This window comes from Plectropomus leopardus, chromosome 6 (genome assembly GCF_026936395.1).
Source record: "Plectropomus leopardus strain MGB_pleo_1.0 chromosome 6, ASM2693639v1, whole genome shotgun sequence".
Classification (NCBI taxonomy): Eukaryota; Metazoa; Chordata; class Actinopteri; order Perciformes; family Serranidae; genus Plectropomus; species Plectropomus leopardus.
In genome coordinates this window covers 10,328,186-10,354,581 of record NC_142181.1, presented here as the reverse complement: position 1 = coordinate 10,354,581, position 26,396 = coordinate 10,328,186, and the positions used below count along the sequence as shown (strand labels likewise).

General features: G+C 39.6%; 1 protein-coding gene and 1 long non-coding RNA gene across 3 annotated transcripts; one reads left to right on the top strand and one right to left on the bottom strand.

The window, feature by feature from the left end:
* LOC148189318 (uncharacterized) lies at positions 1 to 25,567 on the bottom strand. 2 transcript variants are annotated; one of them, XR_015776711.1, is made up of 4 exons: positions 25,362 to 25,567; positions 24,611 to 24,660; positions 12,121 to 12,248; positions 1 to 530 (listed from the first exon to the last, which is right to left on the bottom strand). It is a non-coding gene; the product is annotated as an uncharacterized LOC148189318 (long non-coding RNA). The 2 variants fall into 2 exon arrangements; XR_015776710.1 differs by lacking the exon at positions 1 to 530 and having other exon boundaries at positions 11,957 to 12,248.
* smtla (somatolactin alpha) lies at positions 4,246 to 8,978 on the top strand. The gene is made up of 5 exons (XM_042487272.2): positions 4,246 to 4,261; positions 4,490 to 4,680; positions 6,030 to 6,143; positions 7,851 to 8,030; positions 8,130 to 8,978. The coding sequence occupies exons 1-5, from the start codon at positions 4,246 to 4,248 to the stop codon at positions 8,322 to 8,324; spliced, it is 696 nt and encodes a 231-aa protein (XP_042343206.1). The 3' UTR covers positions 8,325 to 8,978.
* Positions 25,568 to 26,396: the final 829 nt, after the last annotated feature.

The following is a 26,396-nucleotide window of genomic DNA, read 5'->3' as shown; positions in this document are numbered from 1 at the left end:
TGTAACAACATAAATTGCAATCAATGTTCACTTATACATTAATGGAGCAACATCAGCTGTGTGATTACTTTTTGGCCAAACCAATAGTAAACTCCATTTCTATAAATGACACTTGTTCAGTCTGAGCATACGGAGAACTGTTAAATCTAAGTTAAAGTACTGTCACTGTGATGAAGTGTCACGGATTTGGTTGACAAATTAAAGTGCATCAGCATGTCAAAATATACACATCGCATCACAAAGACTTTCTGTCCAAACTTAACATATACTCTTTGATAGATGGCACTCTGTAGCCTGAACACATGCCTGATTATAAATTATCAAAATGTTCTCATACCAACTGGTCACATGGTGCAGCTCTGTCAGTGACCTTCCATGTCCTGGGATGACATCATAGTGGGATGATGCAGCCTATCACTGTGTTGTCAACATGCACATACTGTAATGAAGCAGCATGGTCCTTATGTTGTACACAACAGCGTCGACTGTCTTGATGGTTGGGATTGGGCGACAAAGTCAGGGATGGTTAGCTTTAGGCAAAAGAGGCACATGGTAAGGTGTGGAAAAAAAACACATTCACACAGGAGGCAAACTCAGGACTTCCTCACAAAAGTAGGTTGTTTCATCACCACCTGCTTGCCCTATAAGCGCACCCACACTCCTTACATTATGTGGGTACCTGCAGTGTTAATACCTGATGCTGTTCCTCAGAGTTTCATGCGCAAGCAACCTGTTCCATCCGGTCAAGTTCTTCAGTGACACTATCCGTGCGTGTTTCATGTGGATGCACCTGGTGCCATCTAGCTGTCTGCCAGAGTATGATAACAATGCCACTGGTTCTGTCCGAGCATGTCCTTATCTGACGCCTTCCAGCCGTGTTCCGGCTGGACGCGGAAGGTAGTTTTTGGCATCATGCTTGAGTGCCGAAACCATTGACAGAGCTGAGCTATTTGACGAGTTCAGAGAGAGAGCACGTTGGATGAAACATGCATGATTAGGATGCATAAATGAAATAACCTGGCACTTCTAAAATTCTAAGTGCTATATTATAGGCAGATGGACTAGCTTAAATTACTTGAAGACATTTCATTTCTTATCTGGAAGGCTTCAGTTCTAACAGACTGATTGGGACCCACTTACAATGTAGTCCTGAGTTCTCCCCCCAGACAGCTTAACACCCATTCACACCTGGACCCATCTAGCTCTTATGACTCACATGATGGCGAGGTAGGTCAACGACTCACATGTGATCCTAACGACTTTGAAACTCAGAGCTCACATATGACCTCAAAGACTCGCACACCCACACAGGGTTTAAGGTCAGTCTGTTAGAACTGAAGAAGCCTCTCAGATCAGAGGTCAAACATTTCCAAGAACCTCTTGAAAGTCCAGTAGCACTCAGACTTACTATGACCTGGACTGAGAATCTTCACTAATTTACCAACTTAAAAAACATAACCAAAGCTGACAACAGAGATGTAAAAACTATGAAAGCTAACAAATCAGCAAAATGGGAGATCCAAGCACGACTGGTCCACTTAACTTCTGTCCCAGTACAAGCAGTCCACTCAGCATCTATGTCCCAATACACACATTCCACTCTGCCCCAGTGCAATCATTCAAACATCTGCAGCTAATGAGGCTCTACAGTCACAACAGGGATTACTGTCACAGCAGAAGGTCCTCCAATATATCATTGAAGGTAAGTTCCTGAATAAATGCAGAAGTCACTGCTGGAGGATCTCCCATGAGCATTTTCAACATTTGGCATTTTGCCATACCCAGTAATGCACCTGTGCATGCACCTTGGGTGTGTTTTATTTTGATCACTTAGTGTGCTTGCTGGGTGGTGCATTAATCCCGTCATTATTGAGGTATATGCAACCTTCAAATGCAGAGCAAAACAAGCAGCCAGGTGTACAAACAAAAAAAGAGCTTTAATGCTGATTAAGTGTCCACAAAAAACAAGCAGGTTTGCAAAGCACACATTACAGATGAAATACAAATAAAAAAATACACTGAAATTAACTAGCATCACAGGAAAGAACTATAATAAAGGCAGGAGCGAACAACAGAGAGGATCACAGCAAGGAAAACAGGGTAGGAATCACAGCAGCGAGAACAAACAAACTGACAAGAGTCAAAGGGAAATACAGGTACATATATGTTCAGGGAACTAATCAGGGGTAGGTGGACACAGGGTACAGAAGGGAAATTCAGGGACTGGCTGAATATTGAAGGCGTGACTGGAAACACAAGGTTGGAGCAAATAAGACTAAAACAGAGCAGGTGTGCAGGGAAGACTGACAAGGGAGGACAAACCAGACTGATAAAAGACAGGTGAAACTAATCAGGGAAACACTAGGGCCAGAAAATGCACAAAGATAGGGAGTAAAACCAGACATGACACACGAGGAGTGATACTACAAAATAAAACAGGAAACAGAACATGAGTAACAAAAAACAAAGAAAACAAAAACAGAAACCCCCCATAAGTCCACAAAATATCCCAAAACCTGAAACTATGACAGGTAGCCTTCTTCTCTGGTTTCACAGACTTCCAACTCAACTGTTAGTAATGGCATGTTTCCCTGAATCTGTTACACTCACACTTATCCTTCACAAAACAATGACAGGTGGAAACTAAAATAATCAGGCTAAGCAGCCAAATAGCAACTTAAATGTTGCACATAAATATATGTAGCACTTATTTTAATTACTGCAAATGTGAATCCATGGCAGAAATTGGGTTAAACCTGAATAACGTTGATCGACAAAAACTCTACAAATACCTTTTCTTGGCCGATATCCAGCACAATACACCACATACTGACTTGAGTCACATTAATTAGGATGTTTTGTAAAGTTCCCAAAATACAATTTTCTTCAGAGTTCTCTTAAATTCCTGGTACATTTAATAAGATTTAACACAGGGAAGTTAAAGGAAACAGGATGTTTATTTTTTTTATTTGAGGTGTGGTAAAACCAAGGAGACGGAAAAGGAAAAAGTGTAGGAGTTAACAAAAAAAAAAAGGTGACGAGAAAATAACCTTTTTTCATATGGAAAAGGGTGACATATGTGACATGAGGTTTCAGGTGCCTTGAGAATGCGTGGAAAACCATCTCTTCAGTAACACGACACCCATCAGCTGCCACTTTCTGATCCCCTGTCTGTCTTCAGCTTATCCTTAAACATGCTTCGCCAAGGAAATAAACATTTGAGCTCAAGCTTTTTGAATCTTGTCCTTCTCTTCGTAACAAAATCCTCATTTACAGTTACAGCCTTTATTTGTATTGTTTGGTGGCATGATTGTGGTTTATACTGAACAATATAAAACAATTATATTCAATTTTATGTGTAAAGCCCTGAAATGTCCTGTAGTATACAGGACATGGATAGATTTATTACCAGACATCTCATCCTCTGTAATCTTCCAATTTGATTACATTTACACAAAGACAGATCAAATAAGTAGTGCAGAGCGGGAAAAAAAGAGCATTTCATGGAGTCTGTTTCAAGCCGGCATGGATTACTAAATGTGTGCTTCTTTCTATGACAGCTAAAAACAGTCATTACAATTGGAAAACCATAGCTTCTGGGTAGAGTTGCTCTCACACACCCATGGTTTTCTGAGCTGAATGGAATATGAATGTCAAAATAAAAAAAAGATTTGAGGGGTTTTGTTAGATCCCAGTGATTTCTAAATCTCGTTCATTCAGCCCCTTTTTGTTGTGTCTATTACAGTTCCACGCTGTCTTTTCTGCAGCCTTCCCTGTCATGCATGTTTAAATCTACATTACATACTTACCTCAGCTGAAAAGAAGGATTTTTCAGCCCATTCCTTTTTTGGAGCTTTTGTTTGATAAATCTAATCAGTCTCGGCCCTCATTCTTGGATTATCGGCCAATGGTATCAGGAGGCTGGGTGGAATACAAATGTGAAAAACATTTGTTGTGATTTCTGTTTTGAATTAATGTTAGCTGATATAGACCCTATATTGCCTGACAAACTGAGAAAGAAAGAAAATAAAATTTGTAAATTCAAATTAGGAGCAAAACTATTTAGTTACCATCTTGGTATTATGCATGACACAAGAAATGTCCTGCTTGGGGGACAGCGGTATCTTTTTACAAGAACCTACGCAAGACCACAATGACCTTTTCTTTATTAATGGCCTATTCAGGCTTTATAAATGAAGTCGGTATGACAGAAAAGCTAGGAACGACTTGAGGACTACTGACAGAATGCACACAGTGACAGGTAATGCATCACACTTTAAGACAGAAATACAACACATTTTGTTATTGCACTGAAACATATAAATTGTACCAGTTTATTTGGTTAAGCAGTGAATTTGATTTATGTAGTACTGAAGGAGGTAAATACGCTAGAGAAACAGTAAACAATTAAGAAATAGGATGATTTTTGTTGTGTTCTGTTTGAGTATTTACTTGTAAACATTAATTAAATCTTCTTGGTTATCTTCAGTCATGCAGCGGGGAGTATGGCCTCTATTGCTCTGGCCCTATCTGCTAACTGTTAGCATCCCACTAGACTGTAAGGAAGAGCAGAGTAGCCTCTCCCGCTGCCCCTCCATCTCTCAAGAGAAACTTCTAGACCGAGTCATCCAGCATGCTGAACTTATCTACCGTGTCTCAGAAGAATCATGCTCTTTGTTTGTAAGTAAATCCTATCACTAAACCAAAATGCGTGTGTGCACTTGTGCACTGTAAGCGAAAGAAAAATATTCGTGAGACCCATTGCATCCACAGGCTCATATAGTGTACCATAAAAGGCATAGATTTAGCATGCATATAGCCTCAGGAGAGACTGAATCACTCTTCACACTGAGGATCACATGACAAGAAAAAATTATTTCCACTGTGCCTAGAAAGAAGGGATTCAACCGAAAGGCAATCTAAGAAAATCCATTACCTATAGGCATTATATTCTTATCCGCTAATGTTGGGCATGAGTTAGTTTTTTAAACATTTTTTATGAAATGTGAAATCAGCATTTTGAAAAGCAGTGCTGTAGAAGCGCAGCCTTAGGCAAAGGCTACAGTGACAGCAATGCAAAATTTAGGGTTTGAGAAGCTGTATGATACTACTTTTTATTACAAGCTGTCATAAAATTTATTCAGCCATAGTGCGATGGAATTATGTTGTGTCCTTACATGTAAATTCTAAAGCGTAATTACAAAGACGTTGCTCATCAGTAATAGTGGTGAGCCTTTCCCAGGTATGTCTTTTTTTATGATCAAATCTAGCATGCAGCCTAGCAACACTTGGAATGAGCTCTACAATGAGAGCAAAAGGAGTTATTGTGGCCTTCTTCACAATATGCTGGACCAAAAGCACTGACACTCTCTGTTAGATACTCTCCGTTATTTGCTTTTGATTCTGACATGATCATCGCCTCACTGCCAGGCTTCAAAGTAATCTTCTATCTCTCTTCTGAGCCAAAGATATTTTATTGAAGAAGCAGGCCTGAAGTGGAGTAATACGAATGTGATAATGATATACTGCAGCAGCGAGAGCGCAGGTTTTGCAGCCTGTTGAATCCCCTTCACTCTGCGACTCGAGATCCAAAAAGGTCTTTGAAATGGGGTGATGTAGGACTTGTTACTGAGAAGACGCTGCATGAGGTCTACAGATGAGAACATGCTACAGAACAAAATGAGTCTCTGCTGTGTCTCCAGTGGTCGAGACTGGCAGAGCTTTTGTCATTGTTTTCCTGATGTGTCTTTTTGTGTGTTCTTGTAGTTCTATACCTATGAGAATCGAAGGTTTTCAAAAAAAGAAAATATACTGAAGTGATGCTCATCTGTTTTTTAAGGAGCTGTTTTTTAGAGTTTCGATTAAAGTATAGCCATTTTAACATTTTACCTAAAACAAACAGAATTAAAAATCAAACACAGATCAGGATACTGCTGTTTATGACCTTTCGTTTTGAATATTAAGGCTATGAAGGTGCACACATTCATGCATTTCATGGGTGCATCTTTTTTTGCCCACCATGATTGTAGGAGGAGATGTTTATTCCGTTCGCATTGCAGCTACAGAGGAACCAAGCTGGCTATGCATGTATCACCAAAGCCTTACCCCTCCCCAGCTCCAAAAGTGAAATCCAACAGATATCTGTAAGTACATGGCTGCTGATCACCACATATTTTTTAAATTTTTTCATGTTCTTTATCATGGCATTTGATCGTAATCAGGTAACATGTGTTTGCATGCTTTTATGTGTTAATGCATATAGTAATTTTCTGCACGTGTGTGTGTGTGTACAGGCTTTGGCCTAGCGAATGTCTGTTTGCATTGCAGGTCTGCTCACAAATCACTTTGAAGCCGCAGTGGTACTAAGAGCCCAAGCTTTCTTTTTTAATAACAACACTGAATGTGCAAGTGCACCTCCCCTCCTTCATATGTGCCCCTGTCGGCTGCGCAGTGATGGGTTGTTTGCACCAATTACAATGAAAACTGTACAAATATAATTGCCTGTAAAACAGTTCAAACATTTTTTTGTCTGTGCTTGCTGAGGTTTTGAATACTGTCCAACAGGGTGCAGCCTTTTTGGCCAAATGTCGGCTGGATCAGTAGGGTGGAAACTGGATTGAACCACTTAGCAAAGGGCAAATTGACTGATATGATATGTAATCTGGTTAATGGGAAGTTCTAAAATGATCCGTCTTTAACTAACAAAAGCTGAGTAATGGCAAAATCAATGTATTTAGCTTTATTGAAACTGCTGGTTTAAAAGTTATGTCATCACTATAATGGTAAATGTGATCTTTGAAACTACATATACTGCAAGCTCTTCTTTATGTTAATAATTTATCCTCTGCCCTTTCTACTGAAATATCGCCTGCTCTGCGGTTTAATGGCCATTTGTATGGTGGTCATTTGCACTTGCTTTAGAGTCCGCTCTGCTCTGGGCAATTTAAGCAGGCTTTACCCATGACACTTCAGCCCACTATTGTTGCTGAATGTTTTGTGGATGGCGAGCCCTCGATCAAAAGCCATGCTGTTATTGAGTTCTTCAGCTCTTTTTTGATCACTTCTTTTTATTACCGTCACATAATAATTCTGAAGGGCACATAGCTGCAGCTCATTAAAGAAATAAATGTTCCTACAAAGACATGAATAGAGAAAAGTCAGTTCCCCCGTAGCCAGGGATGGAACATGTTGTAAATATTCAGGGGTCAACCCCGAGTTGGCTCCGGGGGCATGCAAAGAGAAGGTTTTCTCCCCCATTTATGACAACTATATGCACTATTTTTCAAACCATTGAAGATAATAGAATGTCTTAAAATCTATGCATCATTTGTTGAAAACAAACATGATATATGTCAAGGACACTACTCATCTTGTAGACCCAGCATCTTATTTTGTACCTTTTTTGTTCTCTAGCTGTCTTCATCACTGTGAAACCATAACAAAACAAATGCTGAGGGTAACAAACTTTTACTCCTGCACCTTGAAAAGAGTTGCAGGAGTGACATTTCTAAAGTTGCTGCAAATCAAGGAACCCCAGCAATGCAAATAAAGGTGGCTTACAATACTCTGAATCGAATATATATAGGGAATAGCATAGTATAATAAACAATGTGGACATAGATTATTACCTGAATGACAAAGCTGGAGGTATTTCAAAAGGCTAACTGATTCTTGTTCTTTGAGAAAACATCCTGGGGTGGAGGCCCAGAAGTTGTAGCTCTGCCTTGTTTTGTTGCATATTTCATAAATAAGCTAAACTATCTATATTTTGTTATGTGTCTTAGGACATCTTTGTGGTCAGCTATGTCATTCATTCTGTTCTTTCCACTCTCCACCTGTGTGCCCTGCAGGACAAATGGTTGCTCCACTCAGTGCTAATGCTGGTACAGTCATGGATTGAGCCTTTGGTCTACCTGCAGACTTCTCTGGATCGCTACGAAGCTGCTCCTGACATGCTGCTTAACAAGACCAAGTGGGTGTCAGAGAAACTGATCAGTCTGGAGCAGGGGGTGGTGGTTCTCATCAAGAAGGTGGGTCAGATTTCTAGATTACCGTAAACTCACAAATGTATGATATGCATCATACTTTTTCTCATTATTTCCATCATGTTTCCAAATGTTGGCATTCAGATGTTGGATGAGGGAATGCTGACCTCAAACCACAGTGAGCAAGGCCTACTCCAGTATGATGTGCAACCAGAGATGCTGGAATCTGTCATGCGAGACTACTCCTTACTCAGCTGCTTCAAGAAAGACGCCCATAAGATGGAGACTTTCCTTAAGCTCCTCAAGTGTCGACAAACTGATAAATACAACTGCGCATAAGACTTAAAATGCAGTTCTTAAATAATACTGCTTTAAATGAATTCCTGAGGTTGGTAGCCATGCACTTATAGATATGGCCATGCCTTAGGCGATTCAGCCTTGTTTGCAATGCAGTACATTCTTTATTGATTGTTTTGGAGCACCTTCACACAAAACTAAGTAGGTGTAATGCTGTGCCCTTTCTACAGCATACCACATTTTATATTTTCCCTGCTCTGTTGTTATTTTAACCTGGCAAAGGCAACAGAGGGCAAACTCCCAAAAGATTATTTGCGTGTCGAGCTGTCAAGAAAATCTGCATATCCTGCCATTGATTTCCATTTCCTTTGTTCTTAACTGGAGTTTGTATTCCTCGCTGGCTCTTGCAGTGTTTTGATTATTCCCACGGCCCCCAGAGTATTCAGTGAGACGGTTTCACTTCTGCATTAGTGAAATGAAACACTTTCACCGGAGACGGGAGTCAAACAGAGAGCAATCACTACTTTAAAAAAGACACACATTTTGATTGGTGCAAGAGTGTGAGAGACAGAGAGAGAATGAATAACAGCTAAAATGAGAGGCAAGTCTTATCTCGAGTTTTTGGTTAGATGCAGGTTTAGAATTACTGAGTGCTCATGAAAGAACCAGAAATATTTCTGTGCCTAAACATGTCCAATTTCATCTGAATGTAATAATAGAAGCTGGTTATTCACTTTAAATGATACGATTTTTGGATGTAATACATATGTAATGCAGAATGCAAATTATTACATATTAATATTTTTAAACATCTTATGTGTAAATAGAACAAACCCAATGTAATGTAAAACCTTTCTAGTGAACTACTTACTGTATGCGCTAATAAAGCAAATTATTTAAAGACAAGGTTGTTTTATTATAACTTATCTTTTTTGAGTGAGTGAGCGAGTGAGTGAAAGCCATATCTTTATCCTGTTTGTAATGCCATACATGGGGAATAACATTTCTCCAAAGCAAAGTAGTGCAATTTCCATGTTCTCAATTCTGCCCTTTTCACCCCCAAACACAAGAGGGCAGTAGTGCTCTTTCCTGAAGGTTATGTTAATCAGTTTATTGTCAACTCAACCTGCCATGGATTTTATGACATCCTGTCTTTCCAAATGCTAAGCTTAAATGCGTTGGATTGATCTGGAGAAAATACAATTTAGGTATGATTTATTTTTATTAGGTTTGGGGTTTTTTTTGTGGGTTTTGTTTTGTTTTGTTTTGTTGTTTTTTCTTGTTTTGTTTTTATTTTCATTATTTATTATTTCTTTTTAAAAGGGTTAGGGTAGGGGAATGAGTTAGGGTGGGGATTAGGGGGGCAACCAACAATATTTACTTACATAATGTTATTTTTTTATTTTCTTTTAATAAATACGTAACACAATTTTGGTTAATGGAGTGCATGAGCTTTATATAAATCTGTGTAGGAAAGGTTTCATATGCATAATGACACACGGTCATCTTTTGATCCATGTGATCTTGGCAGCCAAAATATAGCACCTGCAGTAGTTATCCCACTGACACTTAATAGGCTTGAAATTGGCAGGCAGCATTGCTTGTTCCTGTTTACATCTGCCACCACACCATGAGGCAGGGAAACAATAAAAGAAGCAGTCGCCACAAGCATTTTTCTGTTTTTTTTTCCTAACTGATCTGAGGTTTCTTCTTGCCTTTTTTCAACTCTTCTGAGTGTCCTCCATCCTCTGCTCTTCCACCATATCAGAAGATGTAAATCATCCTTGTGGCTGCCCCTGTGAGTCGGGTGTCAGCATAGAAAGGTGGTGTGGGTGGATGTTGGGGCAGGATGTGGTAGGGGGGCCTAGTGTCAGCAATGTCAGGTTCAGCTTCCTGTGGCCTAATCACTTCAGCATGAGGGCTCGGAGGAGATTGGGCAGCCTCTGTTCTGCTCTGCAGGGCTGCAGCTTCTCAGCCTCAACCTTGTAGTGGAACCCTAACCTCACGTCGTTTGGTACCTGACAACACGCGAGTAATCATAGGCGAGGTAAAGCTCTGTGCCCCCACCCACTTCTCGAGCTTTGAGGCCATAAATATTAAAGATTGGCTATAAGTAGTGAGAGTAGGGAGGGGATCAGAGGAGAGAGAAAAAGATGTTAGGGAGTGGAAGGGGAAAGAAGGACACAGGGATGAAGGGAGGGGTGTGGGGCCCGGGTGATTTCACAGTCTAACTATTATAACCTGAGGAAAGGAAATCTAGACTGCTGGGATGCATAAGTGGAGCAGGGGAGGCAGACAGAGAAGGAGAGGGAGAGGAAAGAAGCAGGAAATGTAAAGAAAATGGACTGAGGGACGGAGGCAAAGAGAGGTAAAGAAGGCAGTTGTTTCTTTTTTTCTTTTTGCTCAGCGGCAATGTGAAATTTGTCAATCAAATCAATAGAAAAAAAGTGCACAAATTATAATGGGAAAGATATAAACAAAATCACTGGGAAAGAGTCTGAGCACAGCTCTGAGCAGTGTGACATGCAGGGAAGTAGGTTGGATCTAGAGAGAAAATGGATGGCTGGAGGGCAGGTACACAGCTAGAGGAGTTAGGTTGGGAAGTGGTGTTGGCTTGATATGAAACCGAGACTCAAAGTATGAAGTCCTTGAGCCTCCACTGGCTCGGCTGGCTCCAATACTGTTGTTTTGCTTTCATTTATGGCTCAAAACGACAGCTTGGAAAGACCTAAAACGGTCTCACAGCCCCTGTATGATCTCCCACACTGAAAACCATGTAGCTCTGCGCCTTTCCTTCCTCCTCGTTTCCTGGGCTTTAATGACATATTTAGGCTGTAGCAAAGAACTTGTCACTGAAATGGTTTGCTTATGTGGAAGTAAAAGCGTGGATGAGCAGAGGTGAGAGTGGGAGGACAGTCTTTCCTTTGCATCTAACTTCTGACAACCCAGGCTGCTGCTTTTGCGATACAGCCATTTCTATCATACCACTGCAAACAAGAGGGAATTGGTTTGGGCCATCAAAGAATGGCATAAGGTCTCAAATAGAGCCAACCAACCAATCCTGAGCACAGTACACCTGGGGCTACAGTCATGCCCAGCTGTCAGCCTGTGCATACATGTGGGTGTATGTTAATCTCTAAGTCCAGTGTGTCGGCAGAATCAGTGATAGGTCTAAACCTCTCGATATCCAACCTCACTTCACCCTCTGCCTTCCCTTTGTCTCCCCAGATGAGACATCTCTTCAAGGCTGTGTGGAGACGTGAGTGAGGGTCAAGAGGTCACAGGGATCAAGGCCATCCTAACTGTTCCAATATGTGAAAAGATGTCACGTTGTAACAACGGCTAGCTCGAGTTTCACCCCAGACAGACACTAGTATAGTTGGCAAAAAAGAAATCCACAATGACAGCTGAAAACCGCTGCAAATATCCCTCATACGAGATACCATTCCCATAAAACAGGAACATACACCAAAATGTAAATTCACTCATAATTTTTTCTGTAGTTCAATAATATTTCCTTTAAAAGTAATATTTTTATTAGATTAATAATCACATTACAACCTTTAGTGAGAAAGCCAAAAGATAAGCAAACAGAACTTTCCCAAAGTGAAACAAGTCTTTGGTTTTGTTTCTTTGTTTATCCAACTATTAAATCAATGCATGGCTACCTTACAGTGTTTTTCACAGTTGTTGCCATTATGTAGCCTGCATGAGGTAGGAACACAAAAAGAGATAATACCTCAACGTGCAGCTATGATTAATAGGGGAATACGCTGGTTGTGGTGAAACAAGCCCTACGGGGCATCTCTTGGTTTGTGTCGAGGAATTAGGCGATTACCTCAGAGACTGTGGGGAAACAGGCTGAAGCTATGTGAACTCAGCAGGGAGCAGGCCATCAATCGTTTTAACCTGAAGCTCTTTGCTGTGGCGGGGAATCACAGATTTGTTGTCCAGTGCATTCCAGAGCTGTGAAGACATGGAGAAAAAAGGGGGAAACTTCAGCGGGTTGTAAATACAAGCTCCAGATGAGAAGCTAAAAATATGCACCTTTAAACTTAGTCTTGTCACAGCTACTATCCCCTGTCTCATAGACGAACTTGTCTTACAGCTGCACTCACTAACCTTACTGAAGACTTAAATATTTAGATAATTTGAATAAGCACTGGGAATTAGGAGTCACCAAGAAAACTGTTGGTTAGGGTTTGGTAAATTACAGCCATATCATGTGATTAATTACTGATGTGGGAAAATAACTTAATGTTGACTTTTGGTTTCACATGGGATATGGACACTGGTCTCCTGTGTCTAACTCCTGTGCTGGTTGGACTCATCCACCTAAGATTACTTTTGCACTCTTTATACTATGTCCATTGCTCTGAATGTCTAAAAGTGTTGCCAGTGTTTAGGCATTGGGTATACATATTTCTCATCCTGTGTGCCTACCATCTTTCAGGTAGCGCAACATATCATTGTAACACACAACTGATATTCAAGTCCTGTCAATTTTTAATGGCTCTTTGTCATCTCAATGTAGTCTTTGTGCAACATCTGCTGGGTATTAACAGCATTTTCCATGTTAGGACATTCAAAATAATGTAATCTCCTTCTAATTTGTAAGCACACAATTAAGACAGTACTACAACAACTTGACATGTTCTGGCTAATTTTCAATACCAGTTCTTTTAGCCTAAAAACAGTTAGATAAATTCTAACCTGGAGGCAGTCTGCTGAAGTTTGACAACAATGCTCATTCTTTGTTTTGGCTAAACCTAGACTAAATGTTATTTGTCAACTAATGTATTGATGACTAACACAAAATGAGAAATGCTATTTGTTTTCTAAATTTAAGTGTTCGAGCCTCTTGAAGACAAGATTAAAGTGTTAATTTTTCCTTAGCACTACTTTCTTCTTTTTTTAATTGTCCCCCATGTTCAGAAAGCATAAGCGGCTGCCTAGAGAAAAAAAAAACAAACCTACATCTAGTGTCTTTTTCAGAGCCCTCTGGCTTTTTAGTACAGTTGCTCTCGGTGCTTCTTCTTGAAATCTTAATTTTTCAGAAATGTCTTGTGTCATCACTGTCTCTCCTTTACTGTCTATCCTAAGCTTTGCAATAAGGCAATCAGAAATATTACATCAAAGACAGGAGAGTCAATTTGTGGGAGCAAATGGGCTGTACACTGAATGCTGCTGGTTTTGCTTTTACTGCACATGTTGTGAGCTTGTTGATAACTGAGTTGTCAATCTTCTGTTAACATAGTCCTATGTTAGCTACCTAACTAATGATGGTTGATAATGATTGTGGTAATAGAAACAAAATCCACACTGCCTCATTTTAAAAACCATGGGAGCATTGTTTTTTTTTTTTGTTTGTTTGATGAAGCACTGGTTAAAAGCAAACCCAGCCCTGCCATCACTTTTCTGCCAAAGAAAAACATTATACTAATTAAAGAAGAAGTTGACTAAATATGCCTATGACTAAAACTCACAAGGACTTTGATCTCAAGTCTTAAACTAAATCTTAAAATAGCTAAGAAAATTAACACTAATAGTTATCATTAATTAAAGTGTTAATTCTGTGATTTGATTCACAATGCATGTAATTTTCTTCTTATGAACTGATTTCAAAAAATGGCCGATGATGCAAAATCTGAAGTGAATAGAGTATTATAACATCACACCTACTTCACGACTCAGCTCTTTGTTAATGCTCTCAATCAAAAATGACATTCTGCAAGCCTTGAGTGCTATTCAGCCTTACCCAGGCATTGTACAAACTCCATGTTGTATGTCATTTTATGAATGAAAACAGCAATTCTAAGTCTTTTCTAGCTTCTCTACACAAAAAGCCAATTGTAGATGAAGTTTATAGTTTCTGTTATAAAGCATCAAGATGCTGCCACTCAATTCCACTCATCAGCTTATTGTGGATATAATGAGAGACAAAGAAAAACATCTTAAATGACTGTATCTAAACTGGCGGCTGTGGAACAAACGCCTTCACTTTAGGAAAGAAAAACGAAGAAGGCGGACAGATGCCAAAAGAAGCTGAGCTTAAATCAATGCAATTTCCTCCCTTCACGTCTCTGGCCAGAAGGACCTTTTGGAGTTTTCCACCACTTTTTTTTGTAAGGAATTCTTTCTGCCCTGAGATGTACTGTAAATCACAATACACATGGACGGGCTGAGCTAGTAAGAGAAACGGAAGGTTGTGGAGGGGCATATATTTGTCTTTCTGCCAGTATGCGTCTGCTTATGTTTTTCTTAGATCAAGACACAGGCCTAAAAATCTAGTGCATTTCCTTCACTTCAGGAAGCACTTTCATAACTTCAAATATAATAATTTCCTTTTTGGAAAGACGCCGGGGATTATCCATGTGTATTTGGCTTTCATTTATCTGTTTTCTTCCCCTGAAAGAAAAGGATTTGAGAAAAAAAGGGGGAGCTCACAGATAGTAAATGGTTGGACCTCTGGCCTCTGATCCTAAATGGGTTTTGATAGGTGTGGTGAATTCAGTTTCGGCTCAGGGATTATGATTTACCGCCTCTCTGGTTTGGCTCCAGGAAAGCAGTACTCACATCCTCTGCCTATTTTTCTGTTTGTTTTGCCTTCCCTTGGTGGCAGCAATACTGAATGTAAGAGGTATGTTTTAGGAACCCCCTCCTACTCCAACATAGGGTCCTCGAAAGAGGAAAGACTGAGTTTGGTTGAGTGTGAGGCATTTCAAAGTAAATTAAAGTGTACTGATGAGAATATGAAAGACGTATTTTAGTAGACATGAACCAATTACTGCAGAACACTTGTGTGCCGTAAACACTAAAAGGAAACATTGGAATTTGAAGTGTCCTTTAAACTAAATATTTAATTTAGAATATCTGTCCCAAGTAACACCCTTAAAGGTGTAAAAGCTTAAATGAGGCTGACAAATGGAGGTCAGAGAAGGTTTGACAGCATTCTGATGCAAACCAATTGTTTATTTGCAATCATTCACTAGAGCAAACATTGGTGCTACCAGGTTGGATAATGACTTCACAACACAGGTACTGCTTTTCTTAATCTTTGACATTCAATATTTGGATAGTAATAAATCTGTTCTTTTGACAAATTTAGATGAGGCTCCTTTCTCAATGTTTTCTGCTCACACTTTCACTACTGACATCAGGTCCTACCAGAAACATAGGCTACCAGTACAGATAATGATGTGAGTTACTTGCAAAGTTTGTGCTGTTGTTGATTAAGTTGCACATGATCTGATTTGCCTTGTTTAATGGTGATGAGTTTCAGGCACATGGGTTATAGTTAGACACTAGTTATTATTATTATTAGATGCTCCAAGCAACTGACATATAAAGAACAAGAAAACCTTCACAGGGTGGAAGGAGAAGGGGGTGGATGGATCAAACAAGCACAGGACTTTAACCCAGGAGTCCACTGTCTGTGTTGCAGGTGAAACCAGGAGTCAATGTTGAGTTACTTTAAGTACGTAATGTTGTGTTTCACATGACAAATGTAATGTATGTTATGTGATTTGTGACATTAGGGTAACAAAACATTCTATTTTAACCCAAACTGATTTTTTTTTCTCTAAACCTAATCATGTACAGCTAGTTTTGTTGCTAAAACCTAAAAAACAAGCACACCTACATTGTTTTTTTTTTTTTTAAAGAGTCTGCATGTTGATGAGTGGAAAGTGTACATTTTCTGTAAAAAAAAGGAATTTATTTTCAAAAGACATCTTTAATGTAACAAGACACTGACTTGCTACATTGCTATATAATCTCAAGCATCATCATTTTTGACATGTAGGGCCACTGAGCAAGCATCCATATTTGACAAGTTGGGGGTAAGACTGTGTTGGTAAGTCAGATTTTAAAGCACATCCAACATGTTGTATGCATAACTTTGATATATCCACCCTTGATCCAATCTCCACAGATGATGCCTTAAATTACAATGTTTACTCACTGTGGTCCCCCATACTCGAACCCTAAATTTGTGGCTTCCTCCCATGCCCTCTACAGCTGACCAACTGTTTATGTAGTTCTGAACCACCTAGAACAGACCATGAGGGCGGTTCGATTTTCATGTGGTATTTGGTGTAGACTGAGGTCAGATACTATTTGACAATTGTAGAGGAAGAGTGATATATTTGGTCTGAAGGCAGCAGATTTAGAAATAGAGACATTACGTCAGCTTATGACGTAATAGTATTTGTGAAGCAAAAGAGTCATAAGAGAGTCGTGCCGATGAGAAGACAGCTGTGACATCTAATGCTGATTGCATTTGTATTTAGCTTCAGCAGTTTATTTGGCATTGTTCAATAATGATTGGCACAACAATTTCAATTGTTTCACTAATTCCCACCTTGAATGTACCCCCCAAAAAAAAGAATGGCTGTAAGATGGATAGCGATTTCATGAACTGTTCAATGACTGCTATCGGTAACGTATGCAAGATGTGATGGAGCAGAAACATAAACATCAATTGCTGGGATGTAGAATGGCAGCTCACCTGTGGCCATGAAGCCATTTATTGTGTTTCTCATTTCAAGCATGTAAACAAGCACGAACGTAGAGCAGTTTGTTTTGAAGACACATCATTCAGGTGTCTTTGGCAGTGTGGCAGGTGCACATGTGCCAAGGTTTGAGCATTGATTACTTTTAATGCTTCATCAACAATTTATTGAAAATGCTGCCAGTTTTTTTTGTGGTAATAGGAGCTGAGGGGTAATTAAACCGCCAGTGGTCGTATATTATATACAGGAAATCAAAATCTGTAAATTAGTTTATGTCACACACACACCTCATATATTAATGCCATCAATTAACCTGCCTTTGTTTGCCACCCTCTTGTCTTATAGAGTCTGTGTGATATGGCATGTAAATATAAACTATCTGACAGAAAGTGTGCCAGATGTTTCTTGCACTATAAAAACTCACAACTCATCTGAATCCATCAAAGAAACACTAAAAGTACATTGACAACATATTCAAACCAGGCTTGGCAACATTGTACATCTGATAAGATTGTGAATGTGGATATCCGTGGCTTGTCTGGCTGGAAAGAGAGGCATGGAGAAAAGGGCAAGACTGCAGTAAGGTGGAGGGGTTATGATTGTGAAAATGTTTTGTGTGCACAATGTGGACAGGGGTGTGAAAGAGGTACACCGCAGTGTGTTTGTGTACATGTGCCTCATCAACGTCTGACTGTAAATCAGACAGGGAGCGGAACTGTTGATGGCAGTTTGTGTAGCCACACTACATTGAAGCTCGGCAGCTGTAACGGACACACAGACAGATACAAAAATACATTTTCTGTTGTCTTTATAGTTTGTCTATGATATGTTCTGTTAATTGTGGAGTAATAACATAATCCACAAAAGATGTACTACAATAATTTAGAGTTGTGTACAAATCACATGGGGAAATATCTGGTCCAGTATGCTCACACAAACAGTAGGGGAGTGTTTAAGCACCCTGAACATCAACAGTAGAGGTCAGAGTTTGATATTGCTCCATAGCAGGGGTAATATGTCATTTAATGACAACATTCCACATTGGAAGATAAAAAGATGCCTCAGTCCATCAGAAAGCAGCACAGCCATGACATGTTAATTTAAAGGTGACCTGTGGAATTTTTTTGTGAACAAACACAATAACAATAATAATAATAGCTTGGATTTATATAGCGCCTTTCAAGGGACCCAAGGACACTTTACAAGAACACTACAAGTCAAATTATGCCTTTATAAAATATAATAAAAACAATAAAAATAGTGCCGCTTTGTCATGGCATAAGGGCATAACTCCAAAAGGCACCTTTTGGAGTTACGCTCAGATGGAATGCCGCTGGATGGCATCAGCTGCGAACACAGCCAGACAGAACCACTGCAGTGTTGTTATATGCCGGCAGATGGCTGGATGGAAGCTGCCACATCAACCTGATACGCCACAACAGGCGTCACTTGACAATGTAGCCGGGTAGAACCTGTGGCGTATGCATGACATGCGGCGGGACTGCCCCTCCCTTTGTTGCCTAATCCTAACCATCTGTGCCCAGCATGTGTGGTTGTTGATGTGCTGTTGTTGACTAAACAAGCACGTGGAGCATAATCCCCTGATGTTCATTTGGTGACATCACAGTAGCAGCATCCCAGAATGTAAAACGTAATATTTTGACGTGGAAGTCCAATACAAAGCTGCAATATTTGATGACTTTGGATGAGAACATGTTAGGGTGTCTATGGAGATTGACTCCCTTCTGGAGTCAGCCTCAAGTGGCCATTAGAATAACTGCAGTTTCATGCATCTCCACATTAGCTACATTTTTCAACCCCTGAAGCTGCTACTTTGGCTAGCTTGCAGTCTTTGGTTGCAATTTGCAGCATATTTTGGGATATTACCGCCTGTGGATCAGTGGCATGATATATATAACGATGTGGTTGATAGCTTCTAAGAGAACTAGAAAATCATTGACAAGTAGAACTGGAGGATAAGGGGAAGGACATTTAACAAAAAAAACTAAAAGAAAACAAAAACAAAACTCTCCATTGCAAAATGAGGTGCATTAAACACACATGCAAGCTGAAAAGTATCACTTGAATCCTTTAAACCCCCCCCCCCTCAAAAAAAAGGAAAAAGACAGACTAAATTGTATCTGTGGAGCAATTTTTAGGATTTCCCTCATGAAAGTAGGGCTTTTAACAATAGACATTATAGAATACAATAAAATCAGAGTAAAAAAATGTTGCTTCTGGTTGTGTCTTAAACTATACTAGCTTGGTATCTACTTCTGGCAGGGCAAGGCTTTGATAGTACCACACTCATTTTTCTCTTTACACTTTTTTTCATCCCAATTGCTTCCCCTCCCTGTCCTATTGTTCCAGCAACGTGGCACGAACACAGTTTCCTGGATTCCCACTCAGCCAGGCGAAGGACAGCACTCCAACTCCCTGCCAAGACACCTTATCTGTGGCTGGCAGCCTGCAGACAGGATGGAGTGGGTGAGGGTGAGGCGGGGTGGGGGTCTAGGGAGGGCTGGAGAGGGTAAAGGCTACAGGAAGGGATAGGGGAAATACAAGAAAGGGCTTGGTGGCAGATGTACCTTATAGGTGAAGGCATGTTGAAGTACTGTACCCGGAAGATCTAAGTTGAATTAATTGTTTAAATTTATTGTTTTCTTTTTTAAATATATTCATAAAAAAAGCAACATGACTTTGTCAGAGAGTCCTGGACTTATTTTCATTTTGTCCCCCTGTCTCCCAACCTTTATCAACTAGCATACAATACAAAACAAAAATGAAAACCCATTTTATGTTCACCCACAGTCCTTGGAAAGATGAATAGAGGCTTTATACTCTTGAGCAACATGCATTGACAAAATGGCAAAAAGGACTGGATGAGAGAATGGACTGAGTGTCGGCAGGATGACCTGAGGGGTATAGCCAAAAAGCAGTAGATTATTCTTTAAGCATTACAATTTTGTAAGTAGTTGGCTGCTCAAATATCCTTAGGGTTCTGCATTGTGTCTACTTTCTTTCACATAATGAATGAATGAATATCTCCCCTATCTTCTGTCAGCAGTGGTGGACAGATCTAAGGGCATCATTCCACTGTTTTGTTTTGGCCATTTCAAGGCCACATAGCTGCCAACTGGTGACTTTTAAAAAGCAAATGTCTAATTAAAGGTACATAAACAAGGTCTTGTTTGGCAGAAAGATGATTCACTGGTTCCCTCTGTTTGAAACTGATAAGGGTGATTTATTCGACTTCCCAATTCTCTGCTGATGTCTTTCTGTTGTTTGTTTTGGTTTGCTTTAGCACTGAAGCATAACTTGACATTGAATTGATTTTTAGGTGTGAGCAAGATTGAAAGTTCATCGTTTTGCTCCAGCTCAAACTTCACATTGATTAGTTGTTCGTGTGCATCTGTGTGTTTGTGTGTGCACATGAGAGGAGTTTTTTTTTCAGAAAGGGCTACAGGAAAGATTTTTCTCTTTTCTCTCTGTGGTTTTTAAAGTCAAAATCACACAAAGCTGGCAGAACTTGAGTCAGAACTAGCTATAGCCTGCAGCCTCCTGAGCCCCGGGGTTTAGGCTAAATGATGAAATGTGGGCGCTTTCTATAGGTTGGAAGCTTAAATGTACCATGAATTTTTCAGAGTTGTCAATGGACTAAAAATAGGGGGCAGCTTTTTGCTACATAATAAAATAATTCAGATTCAATTTCCATGTTGCAAAATGCTTATTTCCTAATTTCTTTTTGTTAGAATAGCCCCAAACTATATGGTATTACCTGATGTGTTGCACTAAATTAACAATTTTGGTTTTGCTTTATTCTGTTGTGCAGAGTTATTATTGCAATACTTTCCTGTGACATGAGGAAAAAGAAGTTTTCTGGAAAGCATGCATTGCTCAGTATTCGAAAATATATACAAACAATTAATCATTGGTGGTTACAGAAACAAGTTCCTCATTCTTCAGCCTGCAGGAACATGGCAAATTTGAACACTCATTTTTTACAGGTACATAATCAACCTTGTGGAATTGAAAAAATGTTAAAAGTAATGAGTAGATTAAAAAAACAGCTTCCTCAAATAGGGTGAATCTACTCATGTCAACACATCAAAATATATAGAAAATGTGATTATTTGCAATAACTTGACTGCATCAGCTAGCACATTATTCTACTTGCAAAATGATAATGGCACAGTAGGTTTTCTCTTTACACTCTATGTTGCATAGCATAAGAAACTGTGTAAAGCACCGATATTACTATAATAAAAGAACCATGGGTTGGCTCACTGATGCCATTTGGGTGAAATGACTGCATATGAAAATCAAGGACAGATAGGCCATCAAAAGACCTTAATGCCTGCATTTTCCCCTTTGCATTCGATACTCACTCTGACTCAAATCTCCCTATGATCACTTGCCCACACTGATATGGACCACAATCTCAGGGATTTTTTTAAAATTACATTATAAAATGAAATAATACGAATACTATAGTTTTATGTTTTGTTTTCTTTGGAAAAAAAGACACAGGCGAACAATGAGGGCTTGTCTATCAATGTATCTGAGATGTAAAATCGATTAAAGAGGACATAGTTCTTTTAGATGGAACTTTTATTCTCTTCTTTATTATTAATCTATGATTACTTCTGAAAAGTTTCCCTGAGACTGGGAGTTAATGTTTTGATGGAGGCCCCAAAATATATTAAAAACATATTAACTAAATTACAATTACAACTGTAAATCACATGTGACTACAGTTAAGAAATCATTAAGGAATAGACTATTATGGATAAGGATAGTCTCTGTGTATCTTAGAGAGAGAGAGAGAGAGAGAGAGAGATAGAGAGAGAAACAGTGAGTGTGCGAGGAGAAAAATAAAACAGGTTTTAGAATCATTAAACAGCAGATTGTCACGGTGAGTGCTTAGCCCTCAAATCCAGCAGGTTTCACACCATCTGGTGTGTTAATGCACTGCAGCATCTCTCAACACGCAATGTGAATCCCAGGAAATGACAGCTACCAACCACAACCATGCACCACTTTTGCAGTGAGGTGCAGCAACCACATGCGTCCACTAGATGTCACCAATGCTCCTGAATGTTTTTATTTTACAGGTAAAAATGGACATGAGGGATGAGTGGAGAAATGAAATGAAGGCATGTCATTGGGGCATTTGGGTAACACTATCCCCTATTTCACTTTGGTGCTCTTCAATCTGATATGCAGATGGAGAGATGCACGGAGAGGTGCGTTCCCTGCACATGGCTGTTCAATCACTTCAACAGATGCTACTTTCATTCCATCTCTCACACTCATCCTCTCCCATTCTGCCTCTGCTAGATTACAGCATTTGTGTAAGGTTTCACCAAAAAATATCAACTGCAGTGTTCAAATAAGAAACTGTGTGTGATGGGGCATTTTGTGATTGGCAGTGATGTGGGAGAAGGAAGGAAGCATGTCCCTTGTTTACCTGCCACACATGTAAATATTCACAACTTTGATTAATTTGTTATGTAAAATTCCTTGGATTATTTTTTATCAGGGGCCTCTTTTATGGATCAACAGAATATAAATAATCAAGGAAATTGATGTATATTCAGACTTTATGACATTTTTTTTTTTCGTCTTGTTTGTTTACTACACCAGTACATCTGAATAAAGAATACTTTATTGCTCACGGTTGTGGTAAATAAACCTAGCTACAGAAATGTGGAGAATCCAATCAAGGTAATGGTGCATAGCATGTGGTTGGTGCCAAAAGTTTGAAAATGCAACGTTATATTTCTATGTGCAATGCTAAGCCACTTAAAGCTATATTGGCTCAAGTGGGTGACCTGGTTTTAGGAATAACCTGTTTATTATTCTGAAAGCCAAGACTTTGTCTGTTTGTAATCAGACAATAACAACAACAACAACAACAACAACAACAACAACAACAACAACAACAACAAAACCTGTCCTGTTGGTGTAACGTGAAGTTTTATGTGTAATTTCAGTGAGGAAGGATAAGAGGCTGGCACCGAATAAGAAAAGAGTCCAGTTGACAATTGTGTGCTGCTAGCCTTTACAAGCCTCCATATTATAATAATCATTTGAATTAGGCAATAAAGATTTCCTACTCTGAAAGCTTAGGCTGTACTTAATTAAAATCAAACAAAACTTCAAAAAGATCCCAAACTGACATGTTGTCAGAAATTCATGTTTATCTGAAATGAAAAAAAACTGGGTCAATATCCCCTGTTAAAAAATAAATCGTCTCCTGACTGGCAGTATTCGAGGGAAACCAAAACGACCACTTGCAAAAAAAGAGCTAAGAAAGCTGACCTAAATATTAATGCATGCATAATGCAAACAAATATGATGGAGGTCCACACTGGTTGAAAAAAAAACAACAACAAAACATTCAAATTATGACAAAATAATGTTTCCTTAACAGACAATATGTGTTAAAGATCAGATAGTATTTAATGTGATAAACAGGATAAATGTTGCATAATTGTCCCTTTTTGATTCTTTCCTTCCTTCCTTCCTTCCTTCCTTCCTTTCTTCCTTTCTTCCTTCCTTCCATCCTTCCTTCCTTTCCTCTCTCTCTCTCAGTGGGACCTCGTGCAGACTCTACCCAAACACTGCTCTTTTGTTTAGGGCTGGGCGAGCTCTCTGTCTGACCACTCCTTGGGCCTAATCGCCGCAGAGTTCTTTCCAAATTGCAATTACTGATAAACAGAGTTGGCTGATGGGGACAAGTGATTGTGCAGGCCATGGCAAGCAGTATCTTGCATCAGCCTAATTGTCACAAACAATCTGCCTCATTTCTTTACCCTCGCTACCAGAGAGTGATTGCGCTGAGCACACTTGAGGGGCAAACCATTTATGAGTCCGCTCATTTGGGACCACTTTGAAGTGTTCTCTAGTGTTTCTCAAGAAAATCTTTCTCTCTTCTGCAGTCTGCGTTTTGGGATTGTCTCTAAACAGTTGTTTTAGTCTCTGGCGATAAACAGTTATTTTGATTCGTCATCACAGATAGAGGGCTGAGTATTCCGTGATTATGACGTGCAAAATGTTATGTTTGATGTTCATTTCCCAGGGTGCTGTGAAAAGAACCTTTTGAGTTTTTTTTTTCTCCATTTAATTTTCATTATGCAGTAACTCTTGTACATTCTCTACATTAGTGGGCTGCAGTAACACACTGCTTCACATTCCTCCAGTTAATGAATGATTGCACATGTGGGAGCTGCCAAGTGAAACCGCAGCCTTCTAACATACCCTACTAGATCAGGTAAGTTCCTTGCTAAAGGGTCCATTGCCATTACCCAAGAATTTTTCCTACTCCCTGGACAAACCAGCAACCTTCCTGTCATGGGCCTGTGTCTCAGCCTTTTACACTGCCATGATCCCCTTTTTTTTAGAATTATATGAGTCCCACTGTTTCACAAGGCCTCATTCTGCCCAGATGTGAATTTAAGCAAATGTGTGACATGGGACTTGTATGTGGTTTTCAAAGTCACTACTGCTGCACCGATCACTCAACTGGATGTAAAAAAGCAGCATGTCTTTCTACATGTATTGTGTGAGTTAGAGACAGGTTGAAGGCGATTACAGAGAGGAAGCTATGACCCTGTCCTATCCTCATTCCCTCTGAGTTTCAGCTTCAGCAACTCTCCCTTAGCTGAAGGAAAGAGGAAATGACCCAACTCAAACAGGAAGTGCTGCAAGGTGACCAGTAGCAGTCTACTGGGAGGTGGAGATGGTATGCTCTTTTGGATGTGTGTGCATGTGTGAGGCAGACTGAGAGGCTTTGGGTTTGTGTTGGCCTACCTCTGGTCCTGGTAAAAACCACTGTTGTAGCAGTTTGGGGCAGGAAACAGCTGTGGAGAGTGAGGCAGAGGTTAAAGTCTACACACAGCCGTTTGAGGGTTACAGTGCGCTGTTTGCCAAAATCAATCAAATTGCATAAAGCTGGCTTTTACTGAGCTAGAAAACCACATCATGTTAGCACATTCACACAGACGTAGGCTCCAGCTCACTGTCAGTCATGCTGGATAATACGTGGCCACCGTGATGAAGGTGAATCTTATGGCTGCAGATTCTGTCACAAGTTCTCAAGGTATTTTCATCTAAAGGAGTAAAAATCTGGTAAGACTGCAAAGTGTTATGAACAAGTATGTGTTTTTTTAAGATAAAAGACTGAAGGGGCAAACAAAATATAACGCAGATGAATCGAAGTAAAAAAAAAAGATGAATGAAGACGAATGAAATGACGACAGTGTCACTGGAATATTTTGAGCTTCACGGCTTGCAATGACGACGTGTCACTTTCTGGGTAGATTAGTCACACCCCTCGCCCAACCGGCCACATCACCACAATCCACTGGATGGCTTTTCTGTGGCTTCTTGACAGTTAACATGTCTTCCACTAATGAAAACCATAATGCTGCAAACTGAAGGATTGCAGTGTATGTGTGTGTGTGTGTGTGTGTGTGTGTGTTTGTGTGTGCATATCAGCATACATTAACCTTTCACACAATTTGCATTAGTATTTGTTAACATATCTTACTTGCAGACTTACAAATGCAGGGGATGACAGACAGCTTGAAATCGAACAGACAACTCTTTATTCCAGATTGGCGCAGAGAATCGGCAAACAGAAAATCGCATTACCAAAACAAGGATGCAACAAAGAATGAACTGAGACACAGGACTTAAATACAAACAGGACTGACGAGGGGATGGATTGCAGGTGGAGAAAAAGGGCAGAGAAGGTCAGGTGAAGGGGATGAGGTGATGATGCAGAAGAACAGGCAGGGAGCTGGTGTCTGGGACAAACTGAGGAGCAGTAAGGACTAACAAGGCTGATGCAGGGCAGGTGTGTAACTGGGAAAGGCCGCGTAGGAAGGCATGAGGGGAAAAACACAGTAAACGGAAATCCCCAAATCCAAGAAAAGAGTTATGTCTAACAATCTGACCAATACAAGACTGTCCTTGTTTTCAGGACATTCTTACTAATAAAGACAACTTGAATGAATCTTTTACACTTAGTCCAGTCTTCCCAAAATTCTGAAGAAATCAGGACACAGCAGACTGTGACAGACTATTAGTTACTGTTAGCTTTATCTACAGTCTGCATTTCAGTTTCTTCATAGCTTTAATTTGCATTTTATATAATTTATATTTCTCATTATTCTTGCACTGTTTTTGGTTTTTTTTAATGTCCCTTTCATCACCTTACATTTGCAATACCTGCACTGGTAGCATCTCACATTGGCACATATTCTATTATAGTGATAGTTCTACCTACAGGTGGCTAGACTACCATTTAACTGCTGTGTTTTATTCTCATGTTTCTATTCATTATTTCTGCATGTTGGTGTCTTTAATGTATTGTATAAGCTACTGGATGCATACATTTACTTTGGAATCAGTAAAGTATCTATCTATCTATCTATCTATCTATCTATCTGTCTGTCTAATCACGCAGAATGTTGATTAGCATTTGTAAAAAAAAAAAAGACAGACACTCAGCTCTGTCAGCTAAAGGTGAAATGTAACACATGTATCAAGGCCATGGGCAACTTAAGCATTCACATATGATGCAGTGACAAGT

Excerpts from the sequence above, each read along its gene's own strand:
- smtla (XM_042487272.2), top strand. Across the intron at positions 4,681-6,029 it reads AAGAATCATGCTCTTTGTTT|GAGGAGATGTTTATTCCGTT; the intron begins GTAAGTAAATCC and ends CCATGATTGTAG. Across the intron at positions 6,144-7,850 it reads GTGAAATCCAACAGATATCT|GACAAATGGTTGCTCCACTC; the intron begins GTAAGTACATGG and ends TGTGCCCTGCAG.